This window comes from Neolamprologus brichardi, chromosome 13 (assembly GCF_056152115.1).
Source record: "Neolamprologus brichardi isolate AB-2024 chromosome 13, ASM5615211v1, whole genome shotgun sequence".
Classification (NCBI taxonomy): domain Eukaryota; kingdom Metazoa; phylum Chordata; class Actinopteri; order Cichliformes; family Cichlidae; genus Neolamprologus; species Neolamprologus brichardi.
The window spans coordinates 912,501-936,150 of NC_142116.1; the positions used below are offsets into that span (position 1 = coordinate 912,501).

The 23,650-nt window shown below is 43.6% G+C and overlaps 1 protein-coding gene and 2 non-coding genes across 5 annotated transcripts in view; 2 read left to right on the forward strand and 1 right to left on the reverse strand.

The window, feature by feature from the left end:
* The window catches only part of LOC102780944 (LIM domain-binding protein 3-like), a 41,552-nt gene extending 18,046 nt beyond the window's left edge, over window positions 1-23,506 (forward strand). For 2 of the 3 annotated variants that reach the window (XM_087849932.1, XM_087849931.1), the window contains exons 3-14: window positions 2,180-2,331; window positions 4,472-4,541; window positions 5,291-5,457; window positions 11,926-12,089; window positions 12,303-12,342; window positions 15,142-15,198; window positions 16,892-17,160; window positions 17,244-17,637; window positions 17,818-17,998; window positions 18,137-18,257; window positions 18,571-18,686; window positions 18,766-23,506. In XM_087849932.1, the coding sequence (XP_087706058.1) occupies window positions 2,180-2,331; window positions 4,472-4,541; window positions 5,291-5,457; window positions 11,926-12,089; window positions 12,303-12,342; window positions 15,142-15,198; window positions 16,892-17,160; window positions 17,244-17,637; window positions 17,818-17,998; window positions 18,137-18,257; window positions 18,571-18,686; window positions 18,766-18,855 (1,821 nt within the window). In that variant the 3' untranslated portion in view covers window positions 18,856-23,506. Of the gene's footprint in view, window positions 1-2,179; window positions 2,332-4,471; window positions 4,542-5,290; window positions 5,458-7,328; window positions 7,352-9,953; window positions 10,143-11,925; window positions 12,090-12,302; window positions 12,343-15,141; window positions 15,199-16,891; window positions 17,161-17,243; window positions 17,638-17,817; window positions 17,999-18,136; window positions 18,258-18,570; window positions 18,687-18,765 lie in introns of all 3 variants that reach the window. The other variant, XM_087849933.1, reaches the window with a different exon arrangement.
* trnat-agu (transfer RNA threonine (anticodon AGU)) lies at window positions 1,008-1,081 on the forward strand. The gene has a single exon. It is a non-coding gene; the product is annotated as a tRNA-Thr (tRNA).
* On the reverse strand, window positions 1,393-1,466 carry trnat-ugu (transfer RNA threonine (anticodon UGU)). Its single transcript has one exon. It is a non-coding gene; the product is annotated as a tRNA-Thr (tRNA).
* Window positions 23,507-23,650: the final 144 nt, after the last annotated feature.

A 23,650-nucleotide genomic window follows, 5' to 3' on the forward strand; every position in this document is an offset into this window, starting at 1 on the left:
GTGTGTGAAAACACTGAGATTCGACTAGTCTGAGCTTCTGCAGGCTTCTGAGGTTCGGGAGGACAGAGCGAGCCGTAACGATGTCGAGGTCGTCATCTTCCCCGGACTCTGCCGTCCCAGCCGTGCACTGCTCAGAGACAAAGCAGCGAGGCTCGTCTGAGGGTAGACGTGCTCTCAGTAAGGGTACACTGCATGGAGAGAAGATAATGATGGTAACCATGTATTTGTGCACCAACCACACCATCCTTTTGGACAAAGATTGGATCAGAGCTACAGGATGAAGCAGGGTGCTGGGTCACATCCAACAAGCTGATGGAGGATCCTCCAGCCAACTCTCACACTTCATATTCCTCGATTGATTTTTCCATCCTCCTGCTCTGTATTTGATTAATAAACTCCGGTGATACCACAGCGAGCTCCAGTAGTTACTACTGAGGCTCTCACCTCATCACCAGTAAGAGGTTTAAAGGGGAGCTGGAACATAAATCCTGCCGTGTGGGTTTAGCTGCAAGGTTGCAAAATGCCCCTGATCCGCTCCACCCTGATGTTTGACAAACAGGCGTAGCGTCTCGGTGAGACGCCCTGGGCGACGGACCATTTTGGGACCATCTCATATTCTCTCTCTCACTCAAATAATATCATATAGAAATAATTAATAATATCAGTAGCATCATTTCAGCACCATGGACAGCAACAGCAGCCAGAGGTCATCCATGCTGGTCTGGAGCACCTGAACCGACGTCCGTGAGATGTTCACATTTAGGTGAAAACCCCCCAGAGGGGGCCGTCCCCAGAGGGGGCCGTCCCCAGAGGGGGCCGTCCCCAGAGGGGGCCGTCCCCCTTGGAGGCGCTCCTGAAAATCGTTGAGCCACTGTTGATGATGTGAGACATCACATGATCAGGGCACCATCGTGAGCTCCTCTTCAACCAGGAGCACAGACAGGAGGCCTGATTGGACAGCGTCCACATATCACAGTGTGAGATACAGGAAATGATGGCCTGCAGGAGGCGCTGTGGCTCAGCTGGTTAAAGCACCTGTCTAGTAAACAGGAGATCCTGGGTTCAGATCCCAGCAGTGCCTGTTCGTCGTCTCACACAGCAGCTGTGTTTTTGTAGCGTTTCCTTTCAGCAGGAATCTAAAGTCTCACTTTCTAATAAATTATGATTTTACACTTGGTCTCGACTTGCAGGCTTTTATAAACACGCTCAGAATGCTAGCTTATCGTACACATCTATCAAAAAATGGTAAAAGGCTGTTTTATAGCAACCTTCCTCTGAATGCGTGCATCCCTGCAGTCACCAGCCTCCCGCATGATGTCAATTGTCAGGGTCACATGAAGTCCAATGGATCGTAGGCCTGATTAAAGGGGGAAGTAATAAAGTTGTACTAAAAGGCACTGCTGGGATTTGAACCCAGGACTTCCTGTTTACAAAACAGGTGCTTTGACCAGCTAAGCTGCAGAGCCTTGTGCCTGAGGTTTGGGGTTTCTCAGTATTGTTGCTAACTTACAATCTAAAGCACCTCGAGGTAACTGCTGCTGTGATTTGGAGATAAAAATAAAGATCCAGAACCCCAAAGTGTTCAGGAACAGTGTCACTGTTAGCTTCTTCTTCTGTTCCCCGACTGAATTTAAAGTGAAGCCTAACCAAATCAAGTAAAGTCATGCTGATGCAGTGTTAACAACAGGACTTTGTGTTGGTGTGTAGAGCAACCTGAAACTTCTCAGGGATGAAATATCAACACAAAAATAAAACCAGTCGACAAAAATACGACTTGGTGTCCTCAACGGTGGCTGCCCCACAGTGTGCCAAAGTGCTCTTACATACAGAACTGATGACATCACTGTGGGGCTTCATGTGGATGATGTGGATTCATGTGACCTCACAGCTAACTCATGAGAGCAGGAACGTCTGTTTTTCTGTCTAAAATCGAAACGTCTTCCAGCTCTGTGAGAAGCTCCTCTTGTGTTTGTCTCTGAGAAACCGTGAAAGTCGAGGCCTCGCCCTGCCGACGCACTGTTTCTGTAACGTGTCCAGATTAGGTTGTGCGGACGTTTTAAAGCTGATTAAATCTTTTCCCATTTCATGGATTGTTTCGTGGAAAACCGTTTCAGGATGAACGAGTGCGCGCTGACCTGTGAAAGGTGACTCACACGTGGTCGTCTCTGTGTTTGGACAGATCTCTCCAGGCAGCAAGGCGGCGCAGGGCAACCTGATGCAGGGTGATGTCATCGTCGCCATCGATGGCGTCAGCACCGAGGGGATGACTCACCTGGAGGCCCAGAACAAAATCAAGATGGCAAACTACAACCTGGCACTCACCATGTCCAAGTAAGAACCGACTCCTCCCCGCTCACACTTCCTGTCTGTAACAGCTTCCTGTTTGTCCTCAGATGTTGATGTGAAAACCTTTTAGGCCCCACACAGGTGACCGTTACACCTGCCAGTCTCTGAGGTCACATTGATTGGTAATAACTCGTTTGGGGCGTCAGAAGGTGTCTGACGTTATTCGCTCTGCAGAAAAACTGGTCAGATATCATAAATAAAAAGTCCTGTTGGGTTTAAACAGGTTCTGCTCATCTGCACCTCCAGATTTGATTCTCACAATCTCCTGCAACAGCTTTGCATGATTCACAGTTCAAAATAATCCTTCTTTGTGTGATATTAAGCCTCAGCTCATCCTCTGTCTGAAATGTAGTTTGTGAAGTTTCTTTTGGTTCTTCGGGTTTTCTGATGTTTTGATCCTGTTGTCCTGTGTGTGATGCTGGATTGAAGCGCACGGCCACTGCCTGGAATGAAGGTTGTGGATTTTGGGATTTCCCTCAGTCTGCTGCCTCCTTTGCGCTCGGATCATTTCCTCCTTTCAGCCATTACGTTTACGTCTCTTTGTGCCAGGAAGACGTCTGACAGCTGAGAGGGAAATGAATGTTGGTCCACAAAGCGCTCGCTGCGGTCTCTCATAACCACAGAGCCTCGGGTGATGAAGACGCTCAGCTCAGGATGAAGAGACGCCGTTTTTCTTTCCTATTATTGTTTTAAATGTTTTGCTGGTGTGAGGTCAAGCTTGTGATGAAGCGGTGGAGACAGGCCAGGAAATCATTGTTAACCCCCGCTCAGCCTCGAGCTGTATCGACTGATGAGGCGGACCGCTCACAATAAACTGACTTCAGTCAAATATTGGGGTCATTTTCCTTTTGCCACCAGAACAAAACGACCTGTGAAGAGACAGAGGGTGAGATAAAAACCTCAGAAGACCAAACACTGAAGATAACCACAACCTTATCGTCATCATAACATCCTGTTTGATTCTCTTTTATTCTAATGGGACCGAAAACATCGTTTTGCTTCTTTTCTCGACCACAGGAGTCGCCCCCTGCTGCTTTCAGATGGCCCCGCCCCTCCCTGAGCCTGGTTATGGTATCTTCTGTTAAGAAGACAGATGCGTCGCCCAGCCACGCCCCCCTCCAACAGCACAGACATGGTGCAGAGGTCCAGTTCAAGGACTCCTGCTAGCTAAGGCAAAGCCTAGCAGGCAGCTAAAGCTGCCATCATGTAGGACAGGGGTGGGGAACTCCAGGCCTCGAGGGCCGCTGTCCTGCAGGTTTAGATCTCACCCTGGGTCAGCACACCTGAATCACATGACTAGTTCATTACCAGGCCTCTGGAGAACTTCAGGACATGTTGAGGAGATCTCACACCAGCCTTCCCCACCCCTGATGACTTTTTTCACCTCCAGGTGTTCCTATGGTGATCCACTGTCAGGTGAAATCTCTGAATCTTGAATATGAACTGAGAGCTGCTGAACAGGCGACAGTGCTGAGGAGTAAAAGAAACTTCACCTGACGTCGGGTCAGGCAGGAAGCAGTGAGGCTGTGGTTGGCCCTGGGGCCTGCAGCAGGAAGCTTCATTGCTCTTCAGAGCAGACGTTCTCTTTGTTCCTTCTCATCGCAGCTCTCAGACCTTGTCGAGCATTTGGAGCCGACTTGTTTTGGTTTCGTGCCCTCGCTTTCACCTTTTCTTCCATTTGCTGCAATTTTATCCGACTTAAATGTTCCTGTTTTCTGTCGTCAGTCTGCTTTAACATCTGACCTCCTTTTATTATTTTCTCTGGAGAAATTGAAGCTTTTCCTGCTGCTGATGTTTTTTTCTATAATAGCCACAAGTAACGTGATTTGTAAAAGTCCTGCTCAGACGTTTCCTCACACGGTGGTTTCAGTTTGTTTTTGGTTATTAAACCTGCTGGATGAATAAATGCAGATCTGCATGGACGCTCTGACAGACTACACTGTTAATCTGTCAGGATGCAGATGATTGATGAAAACCAGACTTTACGGTCGTTTATATGAAGCACAAATATTCAGAGGAATTAAAACATTCACGTTTCATTTTCATCTTCTCTCTCTGAGATAAGCTGCCCTCCTTTCATTTCACGACGCGAGCGTCAATGCCTCTCTTTCTTTTCTCCGTGCAGGTCGAAGCGTCCGATTCCAATGGCGGCACCGAGAATGGACGCCACGATTCCCGGCGTCCCTCACCAGCAGGTAAATGAACCCATAATGCATCAAAATCATTATTTCATTCTTCAACAGGATGAATTTACTTCACCTTTGTTTTGTCGGCATATCTGGCAGCAACACTGTAATGCAGCATACAGGTTTCCTCATAGTGAAGTAACTTATTCATTAATTTATGGATCATTTTATTCTGTAGTTACTATTTATACTTTTAATCTTTGTCCTGTATTTGTGCAGCACTGATTTTTTTTATCTACAGTGAAACAACCCCCACCCCCCCACCCCCCCCCTACACACACACACACACACACACACACACACACACACACACACCAGTTAAAGGTATTTTGGAGAAACGTATACAGCTGCTGCCCCCTGGTGGCTGCAGGAAAAAATGCAAGAAAGGCCAAACTCAGCACCTCAAAAATGTTTTGTGCAAAAACAAAAATGCAGGAAAACAGAAACAGGAGCAGTTATGATGAATTTCATTTCCTGTTTAAGTTAAGACATTTCCAGCAGTGATGATAATTGATCCAACAGATTAACTTAAATTGAAGATAATGTATTTGATCAGTTTATTTATTTTCACAATAATTATTTATTTTATCTCGTTGATGATTTTCTCAGTCACTTTATGCTTTCAGGCTTTTATACTGAAAGGATCCCATGGTTAGAATAACAGCACCTTGATTTTAAAAAAATAGCGTCTTTTAAGCGTGTGCTCTGCTCCCTCTCCTTCCTGTCTCCTCCCCTTCCTGACGCCTCCATCGGTGCAGGTAAACGGCCGCAGTGCCTCCTCCGGGCCTGCAGAGGCAGACTCTCCCGGGGGGCGTGCGGCGGCGGTCAGCCCCGCTCAGAGGAGGCAGTATAACTCCCCCATCGGCCTGTACTCAGAGGAAACTCTTAGGGAGATGGCCGCGATGCAGGCGGGTCGGCCTGCGGGGTAGGTGGAGGCGTTAGAAGCCCTGCGACATGTTTGATGAGAGGTCAAGAAGCAGAAACAGACTCAAAGATGGTTCAAAGAGGAAGAAAAATACATTTCCTGTTTGGTGAGGTACCAGCAACTGCTGTCTCCGGTGTCTCGGTTCATACAAAATAATTCACGTGGACCCTTTCTGCTCATTTCTACATTTATAGTCCTGGATTCTCAGCAGCTCTGCATGATTCACGGTTTGAAATAATCCTTCTTTATCTGATACTGGGCTTCTGCTCAGCCTATAGGTCAAGCTGTTTTAGCTCCGCCCCCTTCAAGAGGACTTTTCATACTATAGGTTCATGTTAACCTTGCAGTAATCTCAGTAAACAGACGCTCTCGACCTTTGACTCCAAAGAGGAGAAACATGAGTGCATCTGAACCTGAAACCAAATCAGTGACGCTGTCAAACTGCAGCTCCACCCGTACACACATCACACTTACTCTCAAACTTACTAATGTTCTCAATGCGGACTTGATGTTTTCATACCCCGAAGGAGGTCCACCTCTCAGACTGTACTTGGCAAGTGTTCGCAGACAAGCTGGCGTCTCCCATGCAAACTGCAGGCCACTGCAACAATGTGCATTTGCAAATACGTCCAGCTGACCTGGACGCGATGCAGCTCAGATACGTGCTGTGCAGCTACGTTACAGCTAGCTGGCTAACCTTAGATTGCTATGTAATGTTGTCTCTATGTGAATCATGAGTTAGGCCACCTCAGCGTCAGCCTTTTTGTGGAGTTTGTGTTGTGCTGCGATGTCAGTGACTCTGTTCCTAAGCTGGGAGCAGAACAACGTCACGTTACTTTACAGAAAAAGGTGCAACGACCGATCCAAACACTTCTGCTGCAGCTGCAGCTGCAGTGGAGGTGTGTGTTTACAGTCACGAACACGTATACAGTGACACACACACACACACACACGCCATTAATAATGTGATTCAGTTACTCCGTCACCGAAGAGCCCAAACACCTGTTAGTTTGTTTGGCTGCTTTTAAAGGTCAGGGGACCCTCTGGACACACACACACACACACACACACACACACACACACACACACACACACACACACACACACACACACACAAACACACACATGCACACACACACACACACACACATGCACACACACACACACACACACACACACACACACACACAAACTCTTCTTAGATGAAACTCACAAAGATTATTAACATTTATGTGTTTTTTCAGCAGCTCATCTCAAAGTTAACGTCACAGATACGTTCCTGCACTTCCATAAATAGGTTTACACTTAAGTATGCACAACCCTGGTTATTATTTCCACTAATATTACTGATAACAACAATAATAGTGATGAGAAGAGGAACAGTAAGAAGAAAAATACATCCTAATCCAAAGAATTAGAATCGTAAATTAAGAAAAGTAAACAGATAAATAACATTATGCATAATTATGGAGCAGAAAGCAGAAACAAAGAATATCAAAGGTGGGAATATGTATCTGTGAATAAGAGAAAACCAAAACAAAGAGTTAAACAACTTTAAAAAATGTCCAGAAGACACCTGACCCCAGCAAAGTCTGCCTCAGGCTCCATCCACTGAAGCTGGGATCTGTGGGCTCTGTGGGATCTGTGGGATCTGTGGGATCTGTGGGCTCTGTGGACAGGCTGTGATTAAATCTTCCTCTTCACTCACAGAGCGGACGTCACAGCAGCCAACAGAGGATGTGACCTCTGACCTCTGATGGACAGTGAACGATGCTGAATATGTTTTCTAACATCATATTCTCCTCTGTCTTCCCTCCTTTGTCCTTCCACGTGTTCGTCCTCTCTTCTGTCCCTGCTGTTGGTCAAGCAAGGTTTTCCCCCCCGCCGCTCCACCGTTAGTATCCTCTGCAGCTGAATGCATCGTGGATGTGTGTTTGTTTAAAGGCATGGCGTGGGGCGATGGCGAGTGCGGTCCTGCAGCTTTACAGACTCTATTTCAAAATGATCCATGCAAACTGAGGAACAGCTGGCTGCATGATGCATTTTGCTTTCTGTGGTTTTTTCATTGTTTGGTGTTTTTCTGAGGCTTTTCAGAATAAAAGCCTGCTAGAGCGTGAGAAGCTTCAGCCTTCAGCTGTAGTTTGATGGTTGCAGCAGTGGAGTGGACTAAATGTCAGCTGTGTTCCTGCTCTGATACGTTTGTGTGCTGGGATTAAAGGTCGTGGTTTGACGCACTGCTTAAATGAGCTGCTGTGACGTTTTGCGGTGGACGCATGCGAATGTTTCAAGCATGAAATTTAAAGCATCGTCAGTCGTTTCTAACCGATGTGCAGAAACCAGTTTGGGTTTTGTTGAAGTGGAAATAAGACTTTTTCTCTGCAGCTGTAAAGACCATCGCTCATGTTGTATTTATTACCCATAAAACATGACCTAATCTTATAGGACAGCTTTCAGCTTGTGTCCAGTGTGTCTTTGGAAGTCCAACATTTGCAGAAAAAAGGGTTAAATTTTGTATTTTTATCAGCGTTTTGCACCAACAAGCTTTGAGGTTGATTCATCTGATGGTTCAGCATCTGCAGAAATTTATTAGACGGTCACCAGAGTTCATGTGGCAGCTGCTTAATCCATCTGTATGCACGAGCTCTGTTATCACACTTAGATCAACTATATAATTACGTTTGTTATCTGTGGGTTTTAAACGTACTCTTTTACAAAAAGACTGAAAAAATTATAGTTTCTGCTTAAGATACAAAATTAGAGTCATTTACTCATTACTATTATTATTATTATTATTATGATAATAACAATAATCTGCATATTCAGACATGCAGATGATTATTATCATAATTATTATTGTTATTAATAATAAAAATAATAATAATCATAATCATAATAATCATTATTATCATTATTAATAATAATAATAATATTATTAATGAGTCATTTACTCATTATCATTATTATCATTATTATTATTAATAATAATGATAATAATGATTATTATGATTATGATGATTATTATTATTATTATTAATAATAACAATAATAATCATAATCATAATAATCATTATTATCATTATTATTAATAATAATAATATTATTAATGAGTCATTTACTCATTATCATTATTATCATTATTATTATTAATAATAATGATAATCATCATCATAATCTGCATGTTCAGACATGCAGATTATGATGATGATTATCATTATTATGAACATGCAGATTGTAAAACTTGGTTTGAATTTTTGGTTTGATTATTATTGAAAGTTGTATCTTCACAAATTTGGCTGTAAAATCTTCACTTTTTCGTTTTCCCCAAAAACGATTGATCTGATATTTTTGTTATTGACAGATTTATAGACAATATTTGTGTTTTCTTGATTCATGACAGGTGATTTAATAAACTCATTATAGTTGTACTTTACAGTCATGTGGAGAATTTATTATTATTATTATAAAATGGTAATGGTAATGATGGTAATATTATAAAACTGTAATAATTTCTTTCAGCCTTAAAGAAACATATACATAAAAACAGATATATTTCGTGATATTTGTAAGTAAGTAAGTAAAATGTTATATATTCACATTTCTAGATAAAAGATCACAAAGTGAAAAAAACAAAAACAGTCAAAAGTTAACAAAATGCAATTTTAAAAAGATGTGTTTTTTAAAAGTAATCACTGAGTCTGCAGATCTTAAGTTCTGAGGAAGAGAGTTCCACAGTCTGGCGGCCACAGTAGCAAAAGCTCTATCACCCTTGGTTTTCAGTCTTGTATACTGAATAACAAGTAGGCCCTGATCACAAGACCTCAGGACCTACTAGGGGCATAGGGCTGTAAAAGTTCAATGATGTACGCTGGTGCTTGTTCTTGAAGAGCCTTAAATGTCAGAACCAGAATCTTAAAATGGACTCTGAATTCAACGGGGAGCCAGTGCAGCTGTATAAGCAACGGTGTTACATGAGAGTATTTCGATGTTTGTTGTTATTATTTAGAGCATAATGCACTAAAAACAGAAGATTCTTCACCCTCATGAATGTGAAGCAGACTTTTAAATAAAATGCAAATGAAATATTAAATCAAAGGTTCTTTTGTTCAGATTAATTAAGGAAGCTCTGCTTGGTTACAGTTAATCCTGAACCTCAGTCACACAAATCTAATTTATATTTAATGCAATCTGTTTTACAACATAAATGTTTTACATGTAATCAAATGAATCAAAGTCAGCATTATTTCTGAGTCTGTTGAGTGGGCGGAGAACAGATCCCTGTGGACGCCACTCAGAGTTTTCTGTCGTGATGCTGTGGGCGGGGTTTCCACCTTAAATGGAGATTCTGTTGGAAACATTCAGCTTTAGCCTGAAAACTTGAGCCTCACTAGTCCATCTGCTGCATGACAAACCCATCACCTTCACCCGCACGCCTCACCTCCGTCCCTCCATCGTCTCCTTTATCTCCACCTTCTCCCCTCCTCTTCCCCACCCGACAGTGCCGGCTTCAATCCCAGCGTGCTGATGGACACCGCCCTCTCCACCAGCAAGCCCATTGAAGTAAAAGGCCCCGGCGGTAAGGCCACCATCATCCACGCCCAGTACAACACGCCCATCAGTATGTATTCACAGGACTCCATCATGGACGCCATCGCGGGACAAACACAGACCAAGGGCCACGACGCTGGGTATGAACACCACCTCCTCCTCCTCCTCCTCCTCCTCCTCCTCCTCCTCCTCTCTCTACGTTGACTTTATCTCCAATTCTTCCTCCTGACATCCTCATCTTCCTCTTCTGTACCCACGTGCACCCTCAACCCTGCCACCAGTTTTTACACTTTCAGCATCAAAAACATCAAAAGCCACAACACCACCTGGTTATGACTAACACGGTTACTGTCAGTCCTGCTGAGGGCTGATCCTCCATATTTGTAGTTTTCTAACACATGGATGTGTTACAGGCAGCTTCAGTTTACAGGCTGATGCTTTGAGTACTCAGCCCACAGATGTTTCTTGATGAGAAATTACTTTTCGTTAGTTGTTTTTGTCTTTTTCCCTTCGTTGTCCTCCACCTGTCCTCTCCTTTCTGTCCGTCCTCTTTGGTCTCGGCTGCTTCACGTCCGACTCATCGCTGACACTGGTGGTGATGATTGTGGTGCTGCAATATTGTGCTGCCTGTTTGTGCACATGTGGGGAGAGGGTGACTTCTTCTGTGGTGGCTTTGAGGAACTGCTAAGGTTTGGTTCGGGCTTCTCTGGGATCCTTTTTTTGTGCGTCGTGTGTTGTGTGGCTGAAGCCTCGGCTGTGGGAGTCGGTCCGTATGAGGTGGACCAGTCCGAGTCAAATGTCCCCAGAGAGACGTTCCCTCTGTCTGAGCAGTTCATCCCAATTTGGTGATCGCGTTTGACCCTGTTACCTATTGTCTTGTTGCCGAATGCATTTCCAGCTCAGCTGATAAAGTCATGTTACTGCTGCGGTGCTGAAGTGTTTTTGGTGGTGTCTTCCTCGCCTGCTCTTCCTCTGAGATGTTGCGCTGTCACTGTTTATCCTCCAAAGGTCTCCATGCCCATTCTTTATTTCAGCCTCTCTCATTTTAGACCCCGATAAAGCCGCTCTTATTGAAATGTAAGCCTGAATAAAACTACTCATCCATACAGGAGGGGGCGTCTCTGGAAAACCAGTTACAGTCCAGTATGATAAACTCCTCCTCCCTCACAGGCTGCAGTCCTGTCCTGGTGGGCGGAGCCAAACAAAAGGTGCACTGCAGGTTGACCTTAAAGAACAACAAAAGATTTCAAACTACTAAAAAAAACCTGAGAAAGATGGAAACAATGGTGTCATTAATAGTTTTTAATGTTAGCATCTGTAACCACAAAGAGACCCGAACATCCACACAAAGATTAAAAGACTGAAAACAGCCTGAAAGAGAAGAAACTGACGTCACAGCACAAACTGGTGGATGTTCAGAAAAATGACCAAAGCTGCAAAAACCCGCCGAGGTTTCCGTTTATAAGAGAGAGCCAATCAGAAGCAAGCAGGCTGCTGCTGCGAGGTGCAGGACAAGACAAAACATAAATAAGGACGTAGAAATGAGCAGAAAGGTTCAGGTCTGCGTGGTCGGGACAAAAAAAAGAGAAAAACAGATAAAGTCACAAAGACGCACAAATTAAACACAAGATACACAAAAACAAAGAGACTCGAAGCTGAATGTTCTGAGCCTCTTTCTGTGTTTCATCTCCGTTTGTTCCTTTTTCTAACAAACCGTCCTCGCGAGTCCGGCTTCCTCTTGGCTCCATCGAACGCCGTCAGTAACGTTTTGTTCGTGTGACCTTTGAAGTATCAGATATTTAACTCCAGAGGACGTCAGAACTTTGTTTCCTTTCACTGCTGGGCCCACAGTGCTTCACTGTCTCTTTATTTTTCACTCGCTTTGGTCGTGGGCGACGTGGCGCCCCCCGTCTGTGGTCCCAGTTCTGTCCCAGTCATGGAGCGCCTCGTGGACAGCGCCTCGCTGGTCTATCAGGCCGTCCAGAGCACGGAGAAGGACCCGGAGCTGAGCGAATGGAGCCGCCGCAGCACCAACGTGCAGTCCAAGTCCTTCCGGGTCCTGGCCCACATGACCGGCACCGAGTCCTGTAAGTGTCCTCTTCCTCCTCTTCCTCTTCTTCCTCCCCGTATTGTCCTCAATTATTTAAAACAGCAAATAAAAGCAAGAGCAGACTCATGTATGTTTCCATTGAAACAAAGGTGTGTAATTAGAGTAAACGATTACCTGTGGGAATGATTTTAAAGTTAAATCTGATCATCAGGTGCTCAGTGTCGCCCCCTCTCCTCTGTTTCTGTTACAGCGCTCACTGAAGAGGAGGCGGCGGCTGTGAAGAGGAGCAGGTAGGCAGCAGAGCTCCAGTAGTCAGCTGCTGACCCCCTCACCTGTAGCCTCGACCTCACCTGCCCCGGACATGAGAACACCTGCACAGGCGGTCTCTGTTTGAGGCTCTGATATACGTAAACGCGATGTGATTGGCTGGTGTCTGAAGCCTTTTGAATCTGCTCACGTGTAATGAGCTCATGTGACCAGCAGGGGGGGACACCGCACTGTGTGTGTGTGTGTTTACCTGTTTAGACGTCCTTGTGGGGACAGTGTTCGTCCTCACGGGTTTGAAGGCATTTTGAGGCTCATAGTTTGGGTTTAGTCTCAGGGTTACAGTCAGGTTGTGGCTGGGGTTCATTTTTGATGGTCGAGGTGAGCAGCTAGGGATTCTGTCAAATAGATGTCCTCACTGAGATATCAAAACGAGAATGTGTGTATTGTATTGTATTGGTGGGGTGCCTCTTTTAGCGCCGGGTTCTGTTAAAGCAAAGCTCACCATCCAGACTGATTCAACTGCATGAAGTAATCCAAGTGAGCCGACACCAAAGAGTCCTCAGATGTGCTGAAAGGTTTCCTGCCAAGGGACCACGAGGGACTCCCCGCCTCTTCAGTCCTTTCTTTATTGATTACTGGTGACTGGTGTTGATTGGTTAAAGAGAGAAAACCAGTGTGCAGAGGAGAGTCATCCTCCAGGTCTTTATTGTCACGTTTAGCCGATGCAGAAAAAACTGAAAGTGTGTGACAGCCTGTGTGACGTCATACAGTCAAACTAAAGTATTTCCTCCACACTGTGAATTCCTACATTTGTGATTTCTAAAAATGAAAAAACAAGAAGAATAAAAACATCCGTGCTTCGTAGAATTTAAATAAATAGATTTTTTTACTTGCATGTGTTTTGCTGATTAGCCTGCAGGCACTCGACACTCTGCAGGACTCTGCAGACATCAGGTTATCAACAGGTTCCGACTTCCTGTTTCCCCAGCGGCTCGTCTGAAATCTCATCACAGCCGAGAGGACGAGCAAACCTTTCAACCCCGCCCCGCCCGTACAGCCGTCCCAGCTCTGATGGATGGAGCTTTCTATTCTCTGTGCACTTATTTAATCAACCCTCCATTATGCACCATCGATCTCTGCCCCCCACCCACCCCCACCCCCCAATTTGGACTGAAATACAACCTCCTCCCCCTCAAAGCTCCGGCTCCCCTCTGTCCTTCGTCAGAGTCCATACGCCGTCCAATGACTCACCGTGAATCAATAGGAGCAGAGGTCGAGCTTTTATCCGCCAATAAAGAGACTGTGTGCTGTTTTTCTCTTCAGCTGTAAGTCATCGAGGAGGAAGCAGCTTAGACTCGCAGGGCTGAGCTGGAAGCAGAGAAGCAAAGACACAGAAATAAAATTTTCACTGCAAAATCCAGCTTCATGATCCCGATCATGCTGGGAAATGTAAAAATCTGTCAGTTAAAGGTTTATTCTGCTCATCTCAGGATCTGTGTTCTTATTCTGGCACAAGTTTTAATTATTTCTTATTTATCTGAATGGCTTTGTGCAGCAAAGTCCTCAGCCTGGTGTCCGTACACCTCTGATGGAGAATGACTCGTGCTGACTGGCTCTGACTAACAAACACATGTTGGTTGGCTAAATATAAATCCTTTGTCTTATTCCTCTGTCCATGGAAAGAAAAACTGAGTAGAAGCAAATAAATTAGGTTTTTAAAAGCCTTTCTGACGTAGCTTTGCATGATTCACAAATCAAAATAATCTATCGTGTGCAGGAAAACACTTTCAGAATAAAAGTTTATGTCCTACGACGTCTCTCTGTTCCTCCAGCTTTGCATGAGTCACAGTTCATCCTGCATCTGAAACAAGCTGTTTTAGCTCCTCTGCGTTTAGGCTAAGTTTGGTGGGTGTGGCTTTGGCGTCTGCGATGACTATATTAGGAATATCCACTATCCTCTATGACATCATCCAGATCCAAGAGTAGAAAACTGATAATCAGAGTGTTTAAATCCACCTGGGCTTACGCTGACTTCTTTTCATGCAGGTCTGTGCAGATTAAACAGCTTCATCGATGATTATAAGAGACACAGTGACAAGGTTGCAAAGAGAGCAAGGAGGAAGAAAATCAAGAGGTTAAGAGCTGAGATCAGCCATCAGCACACGAGGGGACACGGGGAATCAAACAGAGTTCAGTAAAATAAAATAAAAACCTGGACGAATGGTTTGTTTGCTCAGCAGGAAATAATAATCACCTCTTGGCTCTGCAAAGCTTTGGTGTGTGTTGATGTGATTTTTTTTAAGGATGTATGCTCCCAGAGTTTCAGTGTTGCATTCACATGCTGAAGGGAGAGTCTGACATGTGAGTTTCATCTGCTTTTTGTTGTTTTTTCGTTTGCTGGAGTTACACTGAACTAAATCCACGTCTTTCAGGAATCACATCTGAGTGATCGTGTCCGAGTTTCCTCTGGTTTGATCTCTGTGCTTTGTACAAATGTTTTTGCAGAACCGGAGAAAAAAACCTTTTTGACATTTGATCCAATGTTTCTGAGACCAAAGCAGCGAGGTGATGTCGTCCTGTCGGCTGTCTTTAAGCTGTCTGGCAGTTTCCTGTTGTTGGTCTGGTGAAGACGATGGAGTTTCTTATTTTTCGGTCTTTGGGTCCTGATTTGATTATTGATTATTTGTGAGACAGAAAGAAAAAGGTTGATGGTCAATCCGAGTCGTACCTGAGTAACATCAGGTGGAGAGAGCGGGGGTCAGGATGGGGGCGTAGCGTCTCAGTTTGGATGACCTCTGCTGCTGTTGTCTCTATGCCTGCAGCCTGAAGAGACAGCCTGCCGCTGGTTTCGGCCTCCAGTACAGAGCTGCAGTCTCCAGGTACGCTGGTGGCAGGTGCACTCGCGGCCGTGGGCTTCGCAGCACTCAGTAACACAGCAGCTGCTTTTAAACGGAGGCTTCTTCAGCTAAAACTCCTGGCGGCACACAAGTGGATTGTTAGGGTTTTGTGCACGGGTGGTGTTTGAACCCATAACTCTGGCACTTCTGTCAGGATCATGTAACACCTGAGTAACCGTCAGTAACCTCGCCATCGTTTCATCAGCTGAATAACAGGCTGAGTCTCTGCTGATGCCCTCTGAAGGAGGAGGAGCTTTTGTTGCTGTTTGTTAATGAAGCTGAACTCAGTTTTGGTTTGAAGCCCTCTACCCTAACACTAACCTTGTTTACATCAGGTAAGTCTGATACAGCTAAGCTGCTGCTAAACACCCAGACCTGAGGCTGATACCCCCAGAAAGAAAAACTGCAGGTTTACACCCCAAAACCTGTCAACACTTCTTGAAAGAGAACACTTTGTGCTTCTGTCCTGCTCAACATTTTATTCTTTCTCTGAAACAAGCTGTTGATGCTAGTTTCTATATGCTTGTTGTCTGTGACAATATTATATTGACACATCCAGAGAGTGTAAACACATCATAAACATTCGAATCACTCCAAAGCCCAACTTTTGGCTCACAAATTAAATTTTTGATTCATAAAACAGTGCAGCAGCCTGGCTGTAATCACTGTTTACTGCAACTATATTCAGATGACAATTCACAGTTAGAACAAGTTTAAGAGCATTTTTGACTCAGTCCAGGATGCAAACCAAACCTGAATGTGGTCTGTAGAGGTTTCTGTTTAAAAACAGTGAGTATCTGCACCTCAGCTTGGAAGCCTAGACTAACCCTAACCGCCATATTCACAAAAAATAGAAGAAAGGTTAGTTAAACAGTTTAGAGAGAAATTTAAAACCAGCAGAAACAGTTACCTAAACCCGAAAAGCACATGGTTAACACTAAAATCAACAAAACTGCTGAAAGAGTTCAACGTTATGGGTCATTTTTTAGCTGAAAATTCATAAATATATCGAAAAAGTGAAAATAGTTAAATGTGCTCTAGAAAAGCTAGCTAGAAATTAAATTGATTGTTGAAATGCAGTTCATATTAATAGCTCCACTGATGGAGCTATTAATTTTTAAAAAGTTTTTAAAAGCGTTTCTGATCCACTCTAATCACATGGATAAATGACTACATAATATAAATGCTACATGTATATAGTATTTATTTGACTCTAAGCTCTGCAGAAGATTTCCTATGTACCCAGCATAGTCAAAGACATCAACAATATCAGCTAAAACTTCATTAAATGTTGGAATATTTGTCAAAGTAAATCTAGTAAATTCCACATATATTAGATGGAAACTGCTGGAAGAACGCATTAAATTCTTAATAGCAGTGTTACAGCCTAAAAGTCAGACACAACAATGAAAAACTCATCAGGATCTTTACACCCATTGATGAGATTATAATTTGAATCAGTGTTGATGACTAACTTAGCTTGTGGTTCGAAACATGCTTAGCTTAGTTAAAGTTTTTTTGAGTTAATACCATAACTACCACTGAGGCTAACTACTTGAGGCTCACTATGACTAAAAATCCCGGACGAGCCCCCAATTACAAAACTGAACCTGATGACGGAACCATTTGGAAATCATTCTGAATAGGTAATAATGACATTTCTTTCCCTCTCCAGCCAGTACGGTGCACCTCCTACCATGCAGCCGGCGCCACAAGTTCCACACCCACAGCAGTACCAGCCAATACCACAGCAATACCAACATGCACCTATGCAGCAAGCTCCACAAGCTCTGCCCCCACAGCAGTATCAACCAATGCCACAGCAGTACCAACAACCACCCACACAGCAGGCTCCACCCACTCAACAGAGCTCAATTCAGATCCCTGTTGGCTCCGCCCCCTCCAAGGTAGTCAGTACTGCCTGCATCTACCCTTCACAGCCAGGTGAGTTTCTGTTTTGTTTATATTAACTTGCGCATATGATATTTATATACGCTTATATACACATATTTATACTTCACCCACAGCACCACCTATGGCTCCAGCTGCAGTGCCACCGCAGCCCCGCCCTCCAGCTGCCGCCCCGCCCCCGCTTCTGGCTGCTCCAGCATCCTCCAACAGACCCCCGTGGGTGACCGACTCAAACTTCGCTGATAAGTTCGACCCCGGCAAGACCACCTCCAGCACCATCAAGGTGCAGCCACTGCCCCAGGCCGCCCCTCCCCCACCAGCGTACATCCCTAACCCCTCCCCTGCTGGGCATGCAGCTCCCAGCCCCGCCCCCATCACCCCCAGCCCTGGCCCCATGACCTCTAGCCCCGCCCCCTTTCCACCTGTGGCCAGAGGCGTGGCCCAAAGAGCGGAGAGGTTTGCAGCCAGCAGTCGCACGCCTCTATGCGGGGCCTGCAACAGCGTCATCAGGTAACGCACTGACACGCTTCTGGAGCCTCAAGTGGAGATCAGAGGAACTGCAGCTGTTGGTGCTTTATTATTTTGCTCCTGAGGTTCCTTTGGGTTAAAACGACTGACGTTAATGAAACGATGTCACTTTAAGGGCAAATTAAAATCAAATTACTTAAAATGCTGCTGCTGTTGTTGCAGGGGTCCATTCCTGGTGGCCCTCGGCCGGTCCTGGCACCCCGAGGAGTTTAACTGTCACTACTGCCACATGTCTCTGGCCGACGTCAGCTTCGTGGAGGAACAGAACAACGTGTACTGTGAGAACTGCTACGAGGAGTTTTTCGCCCCGACCTGCGCTCGCTGCAACACCAAGATCATGGGGGTGAGAAATTTTCAGACACCATTTCTGATTTTATTTTCCTTTATTTAATGTTATAAAACCACAAGTTTTGCAGTGAAATGCCACCCGTATGTGACACCAGAGGCTGATTAGACCTTATTAAATCTTGTCACGCTGTAGGAAGTGATGCACGCCCTACGGCAGACATGGCACACCACCTGCTTTGTGTGCGCAGCCTGTGGGAAAGCCTTTGGAAACAGCCTCTTCCACATGGAGGACGGCGAGCCGTACTGCGAGAAAGGTATGCCGACACCACGCCTTCATCACAGCTGCAAGAAAAGCTGCACAGACATCAGGCAGACGCAAAAAACAGTCACATGCATCATCAGAGACTCAGTGCAGCCCCTCAATTTTAACTCCTCTTTCTTTTGATTGGCCCCGCCCCCACAAACAACAAGTAGGTGGCGCTTCTGTGTGCCCTGTGTGACATCAAAAAGATCCAAGAGTAGAACAAAGTGTGTGAAACAGATTAACAGGGATTACGTACTTCAAGATTCACTGTTTTTGGACTCACGGCTGCCATCTTCAACACTTCCTGTTTCTGTGTCGCTCAGATTACATCGCGCTGTTCAGCACTAAGTGTCATGGCTGCGACTTCCCAGTGGAAGCTGGCGATAAATTCATTGAGGCTCTGGGTCACACCTGGCACGATACCTGCTTCGTTTGTGCGGTAAGGACCACGAGCAGCAGGTCTGAGGGGGTCCGGTCGGTCAGTTTGAAGTTTTTCACCCTGGTTTTCTCGTCTGCAGGTCTGCCACGTGAACCTCGAGGGTCAGCCTTTCTACTCAAAGAAAGATAAACCTCTGTGCAAGAAGCACGCTCACGCCATCAACGTGTAAACCCGACGAATCACGCCTCATCACGCCACCAACATGTGTGGAAACGCTGGGTTTTTTTCTTTTTTTGTGCAAATTTCAAATTTCTGCTGCCTGATGATTCTGCTTCAGATCCATCCGACCCGTCGCATCACGTACTGTGGTTTATTTTTCTACCAGAAAAAGTGTGTGTGTGTGTGTGTGACTGCTGAGCTGCAGAAATACAGGTGACTGTAGGGAGTCTGCAAGGTGCCAAATTAAATATTATATTTTTTAGTGTTTAATAATAATAATCAAACTTATAACAACAAAAATATTAAACTGGCTAAGCTATGCAATAAGGATTAAATAGATATTTAAGAAAGTCTAAATAATAATATTATGACAGTATAAATATTCTTCAGATTGTTTTCTTTATTGTTTGCTGTCTAACCCCATCCTGTGAGAACGTGTCATTTTCTGGTTTTCAAAATTATTTTTGTCCCAAATTTTTATAGTCAGGAAGAAGAAATTCTTTCTAATAAATATCAAAAACAGAGTGTTTGAAGTATGTTTATTTTTCTCTTAAACACGGGGTTAAAGTAGTGGGATATTTAGGGTTAAGAGGGTTAAGAGAGTTTTTTAAATTATTTTGATAAAGTTATTATTTTTATGAAAAAAATGTTAGAAATAAAAATTATTATAAAGTTTTATTAGTACTTTTTTTTGGTTTGGTTTGTAGTGTTTCAAATAAAATTTCAAGTTAACTTGTGAATTATTTCATATGAATGAAATTACAAATTTATTATAATTAAACATTTTTTTTAATGTGCTTCTTTTTTTTAGTGGCACTCTCGGGACTCCGTTTATCTGATATTTTCACCATTTTTTGGACTATTTTTGGTAATGTGCCTCTGTTGACTGTTTGAATGCGACTTTAATATTTTTATTTCCCTTTTAGACTAAAATAAAATGATATAAAAGTTTTTATGAGGCAATACGAAGTGAAACAACAGACTGCAGAGAAGCTGGAAAATCTATAAACAGCAGCAAATTGGAGATAAAAAAGACTGAAAAGTGTTTCTGGCGTTGAAACCTGTCGTCACTACTCCGACTCTGGGGGCGTGAACACATGACAGGTGACACGTTTCTGTGGCCCCGCCTGAGCAGGTGAACCTCCAGATGTTTTAAATGTGAAAACCGCACAGAGATACTGAGTGAGTGACGGTGAAACGTTAAACTGACCACAGAAGCTGTTGGGCTCCAAGTGCAGGTGTGCTTCTGCTCTCACGCCGCACTGAGGTGCATTTGGACTTGTTTGTTCAGGTGAACCTGCTCAGGTGAGGCAGCTCTTCGACTTCACGTGCTTCGGGGGGAGAAATAACCTTGAATTTCATATTTATTTGACAGTGTGATCTTTATTGAGACGCTAGTATATCGTCACTGCTGCCTGCAAATGATTAGTTATTTGATTCATGTTTGTTTCAGAGCGTTTGGCATCACGTGGTTAAGTTTGAGTACTGATTTCATGATGATTTATGTGTGTGTGTGTTTTAACTACACTGTAAATGTGATAACCTTAGTCTGACTGTTAACAACACATTGGCTCCGCCCACACTGCAGACCGTGAATCCTCCCAAATCTGAAAAAGATTAGACTTTGTATTTTCTTTCTTTTTTTTGTGACATCAAACATGTGGCTGCTCTCATGGTTGTAAAACACAGAATAATCTTATATGTACTTAGATCATTACAGTTGGGGAAACGGACTCCAGTGAAGGTTTTTAAAAGCGTTTCTCTGTTAATTTTCATACGTTTTTAATACAAAGACAGTTTTTAGCAGCCTCTCTTGGCCATTAAAGGAACTTCAGCAAACCACAACTTAATTCAGATCTTTAATTTGACTTCTTCTCTGCTAAGACCTAATCATTAAGCACATAAAGACTTTTTTACATTTTAAAAACTACGCCATGGTTCATGATTAGGGATGGGTATCGTTTAGGTTTTATCCGATACCGGTGCCAAACCGGTACTTTTGAAACAGTGCCGGTGCTTAAACGGTGCTTAAACGGTGCTCAAACCGGTACTTAAAGAATGGAGAACACAAAATTGTTCCAAAAACCTCTCATGTTCAGCTGTTTTTTTGTAAAAAGATAACAATGTTAGCCTTTTCTGCAGCTATGGGGCATATATGGTTTCACTCTTGGCTGGAAGCAGCTTAAACAATGGAAAAAACACAAACTTTGTCCAAAAACCTCTCATGTTTAACTGTTTTCCACTTTTTCTTTGGTCATTTTAGCCTTTTTGTCCAGGGTGAAGGGAGTATCTGCCATCAAACAAGAAGACAGCTGCATGTAGCTATGATGATGTTTGCTAGTTCACCTTACATGCATTAATGTAATAACGTGGTTAGCCTACTCAACATAAATTACACACGAACAACATGAAGCTACTCACGCAGAGAAGAACGGCTGCTGCTGCATCATCATCCTCATCATTTCTGCTACACTGGCAGGGCTAGGGGCCAGGACTCTCCTCTTCGGGTTTTTGGGGGATGTTGCTAACTCCGGGTCGATAACAGGCACCACACCCGCAGTAGATGTGCTCGGTGTGAGGTTTCGCAGCACACTATCAAATACGGCGCATTTCTCGGCTTTTAAAAAAACGCTATGCGTCGCCAGGTGTTTCATCAGATTTCAGGTGTTACCTCCTTTGACAGTATCACAGTATCAGCTTAAAGCACTTGTTGCAGCTGCTGAGTTTGCATCTTTTGCTACAGCCAGACTTTGACCGCTTCGCCTTGGTCATTTTTAATCTGTAGCTCTGCTCTAAAAGAACGTACGTACCTGGACCCGCCTACTATCCTCGGAAACGTAAAATGATTGGCTAGAATCTAAAGTGTATCACAGCTCAGGGAAAAAAAGCACCGAAATGTGCGCTGCTTTTCGGTCTGGTTACTACCATTTATGACAGAACCGGTGCCCATCCCTATTCATGTTCTAATAACCAGTCACCCTATTTTAGCGTCCTCCTGTGGCCACTAGGAGAAGTGCAGCTAAGCAAACAGAAACTCTTGGTGTATTAAAAAATTCTGTAAACAGAAGAAGCATTGTGTTTCTGAAAGCTGGATTTTCCTTTAAAAAATCTACGTTTTTGTTTTTTTACTTTGTTCCGCTTTTGTCATTAAAGGCATGTTTTAGCACCACCTAGTGGCCAACAACAGAACAAACCACAATGTAATTCAATTCCAGTCCTTTGTTGAGTTAAACTCTGTTGTAATGTTGGGTTGTGTTCAGTGGTTGAGAGGAGGCGGTCGAAACCTTAGCAGGATAGCAGGAAGAAAACATGATCACACTGGTACTGGGAATTCCACAGCGTATCCGTTAATGCACCTCCTCTTCATCAACCATACAAGGCCTGGTTGAACAGCTGCTGCTTATCAAACATGACACACAGTGTTCATACAGTAACGTTGCAAAGGTTTCTGGAGAGCAAGTGCTTTGTTCCCATAAATCACAGAGAGGGCAGTGGCGCACACTAATGACCTCATAACCCCTTGACTTATGTTACATTAAAGAGACACCACACCACTGTGACTGTTACAAACTGAATAATAGAGTATATAAAATAATTAAAATCATCTGACTTTGTTTACTTCCCAAACCGATTTAACAGTGCTGTGGTGTTTTAGTGGCCTCTGGTGGTGATTAGAGGAAGTGCAATTAAGCAAATGAACTTTCATTATATTAAATCTATAAACAGAAAAGAGTTTGTGATAAGTTTCTAAGAGATGAATTTAAAAAATTACTATAATGGGGGGGTTTGTTGTAATTTTTTCAAATGTAATTTTATTTTTGCATTTCACTACAAATAGTTTTGGGAACATCTAGTGGCCATGAGAGGAACCGTAATTAACCCCCGTAACAATATAATATGATTCTTTTTTGAAAAATAAAATAAAACTCACATAAAAGAATGAAAAGCATCTGAACACACTCGGTATGTTATAGCAGCCTCAGGTGGCCACTAGGGGAACTGCAACTAAGCAAACAGAAACCTTCGTATTTGTGAAACGTTTGGTAAAAGAACAAGAGGAGCTTGGAACTAATTTCTATTTTATTTTTTAAAGTACTACACTGTTTTGTGGAGAAAAATGTGAGTTTTTCATCTTTAATTTGCTAGTACAGGTGAGGTGTTTTAGTTACACCTAGTGACCAGTAGAGGAACTGCAAATAAGTAAGCTTTTGGGTTGAGCACAGCTTATAAACTTTGGTTGATGAGTAGTGTGAACGGAGCCTCTGATTCTTTGATTTAAACTTTAGTTTTACTCTGTGATTTAAATGAAAGTGTTCGTCTCCCTGCGGAGAACCGTGCCTTTGCTGAAATCCACCTCTGCTCGGTCTGACTGGCACACTGACCAGTTTGTGTGCCGGTGTACAGTTTTTACTCTGAATTGTACTTTTATACAGTTTGTGTGTTTTTCTGAGGATGAATGTGTGCATGCGGCATGTCAGGATCAGTTTGTGAAAACAAGACAAGCTAACGCGTCTGTTCACCGTTACTTTTGAGTGTTTGTAAGTAATGATGTCATACTGTGAGTGAAGAACTCTGCTTTACTTTTTGTTTAACAGGTTTTGAACATTTGAAGAGTTTTTGTGTTGCAGGTTGAATAAACTGAGCACTTCAAACACCTGGAAGCATCTTCTGGAAACGTCTAATTGATTCATTTTTCTGATATGAAGATTTGTTTAGGAAGCAAGAAAATAAAAATATATTGAGCTCCTGAATGTGCTAAAACTGAAATAATAAATTAAAACATATGAAATCTGGCAGGTGTTACA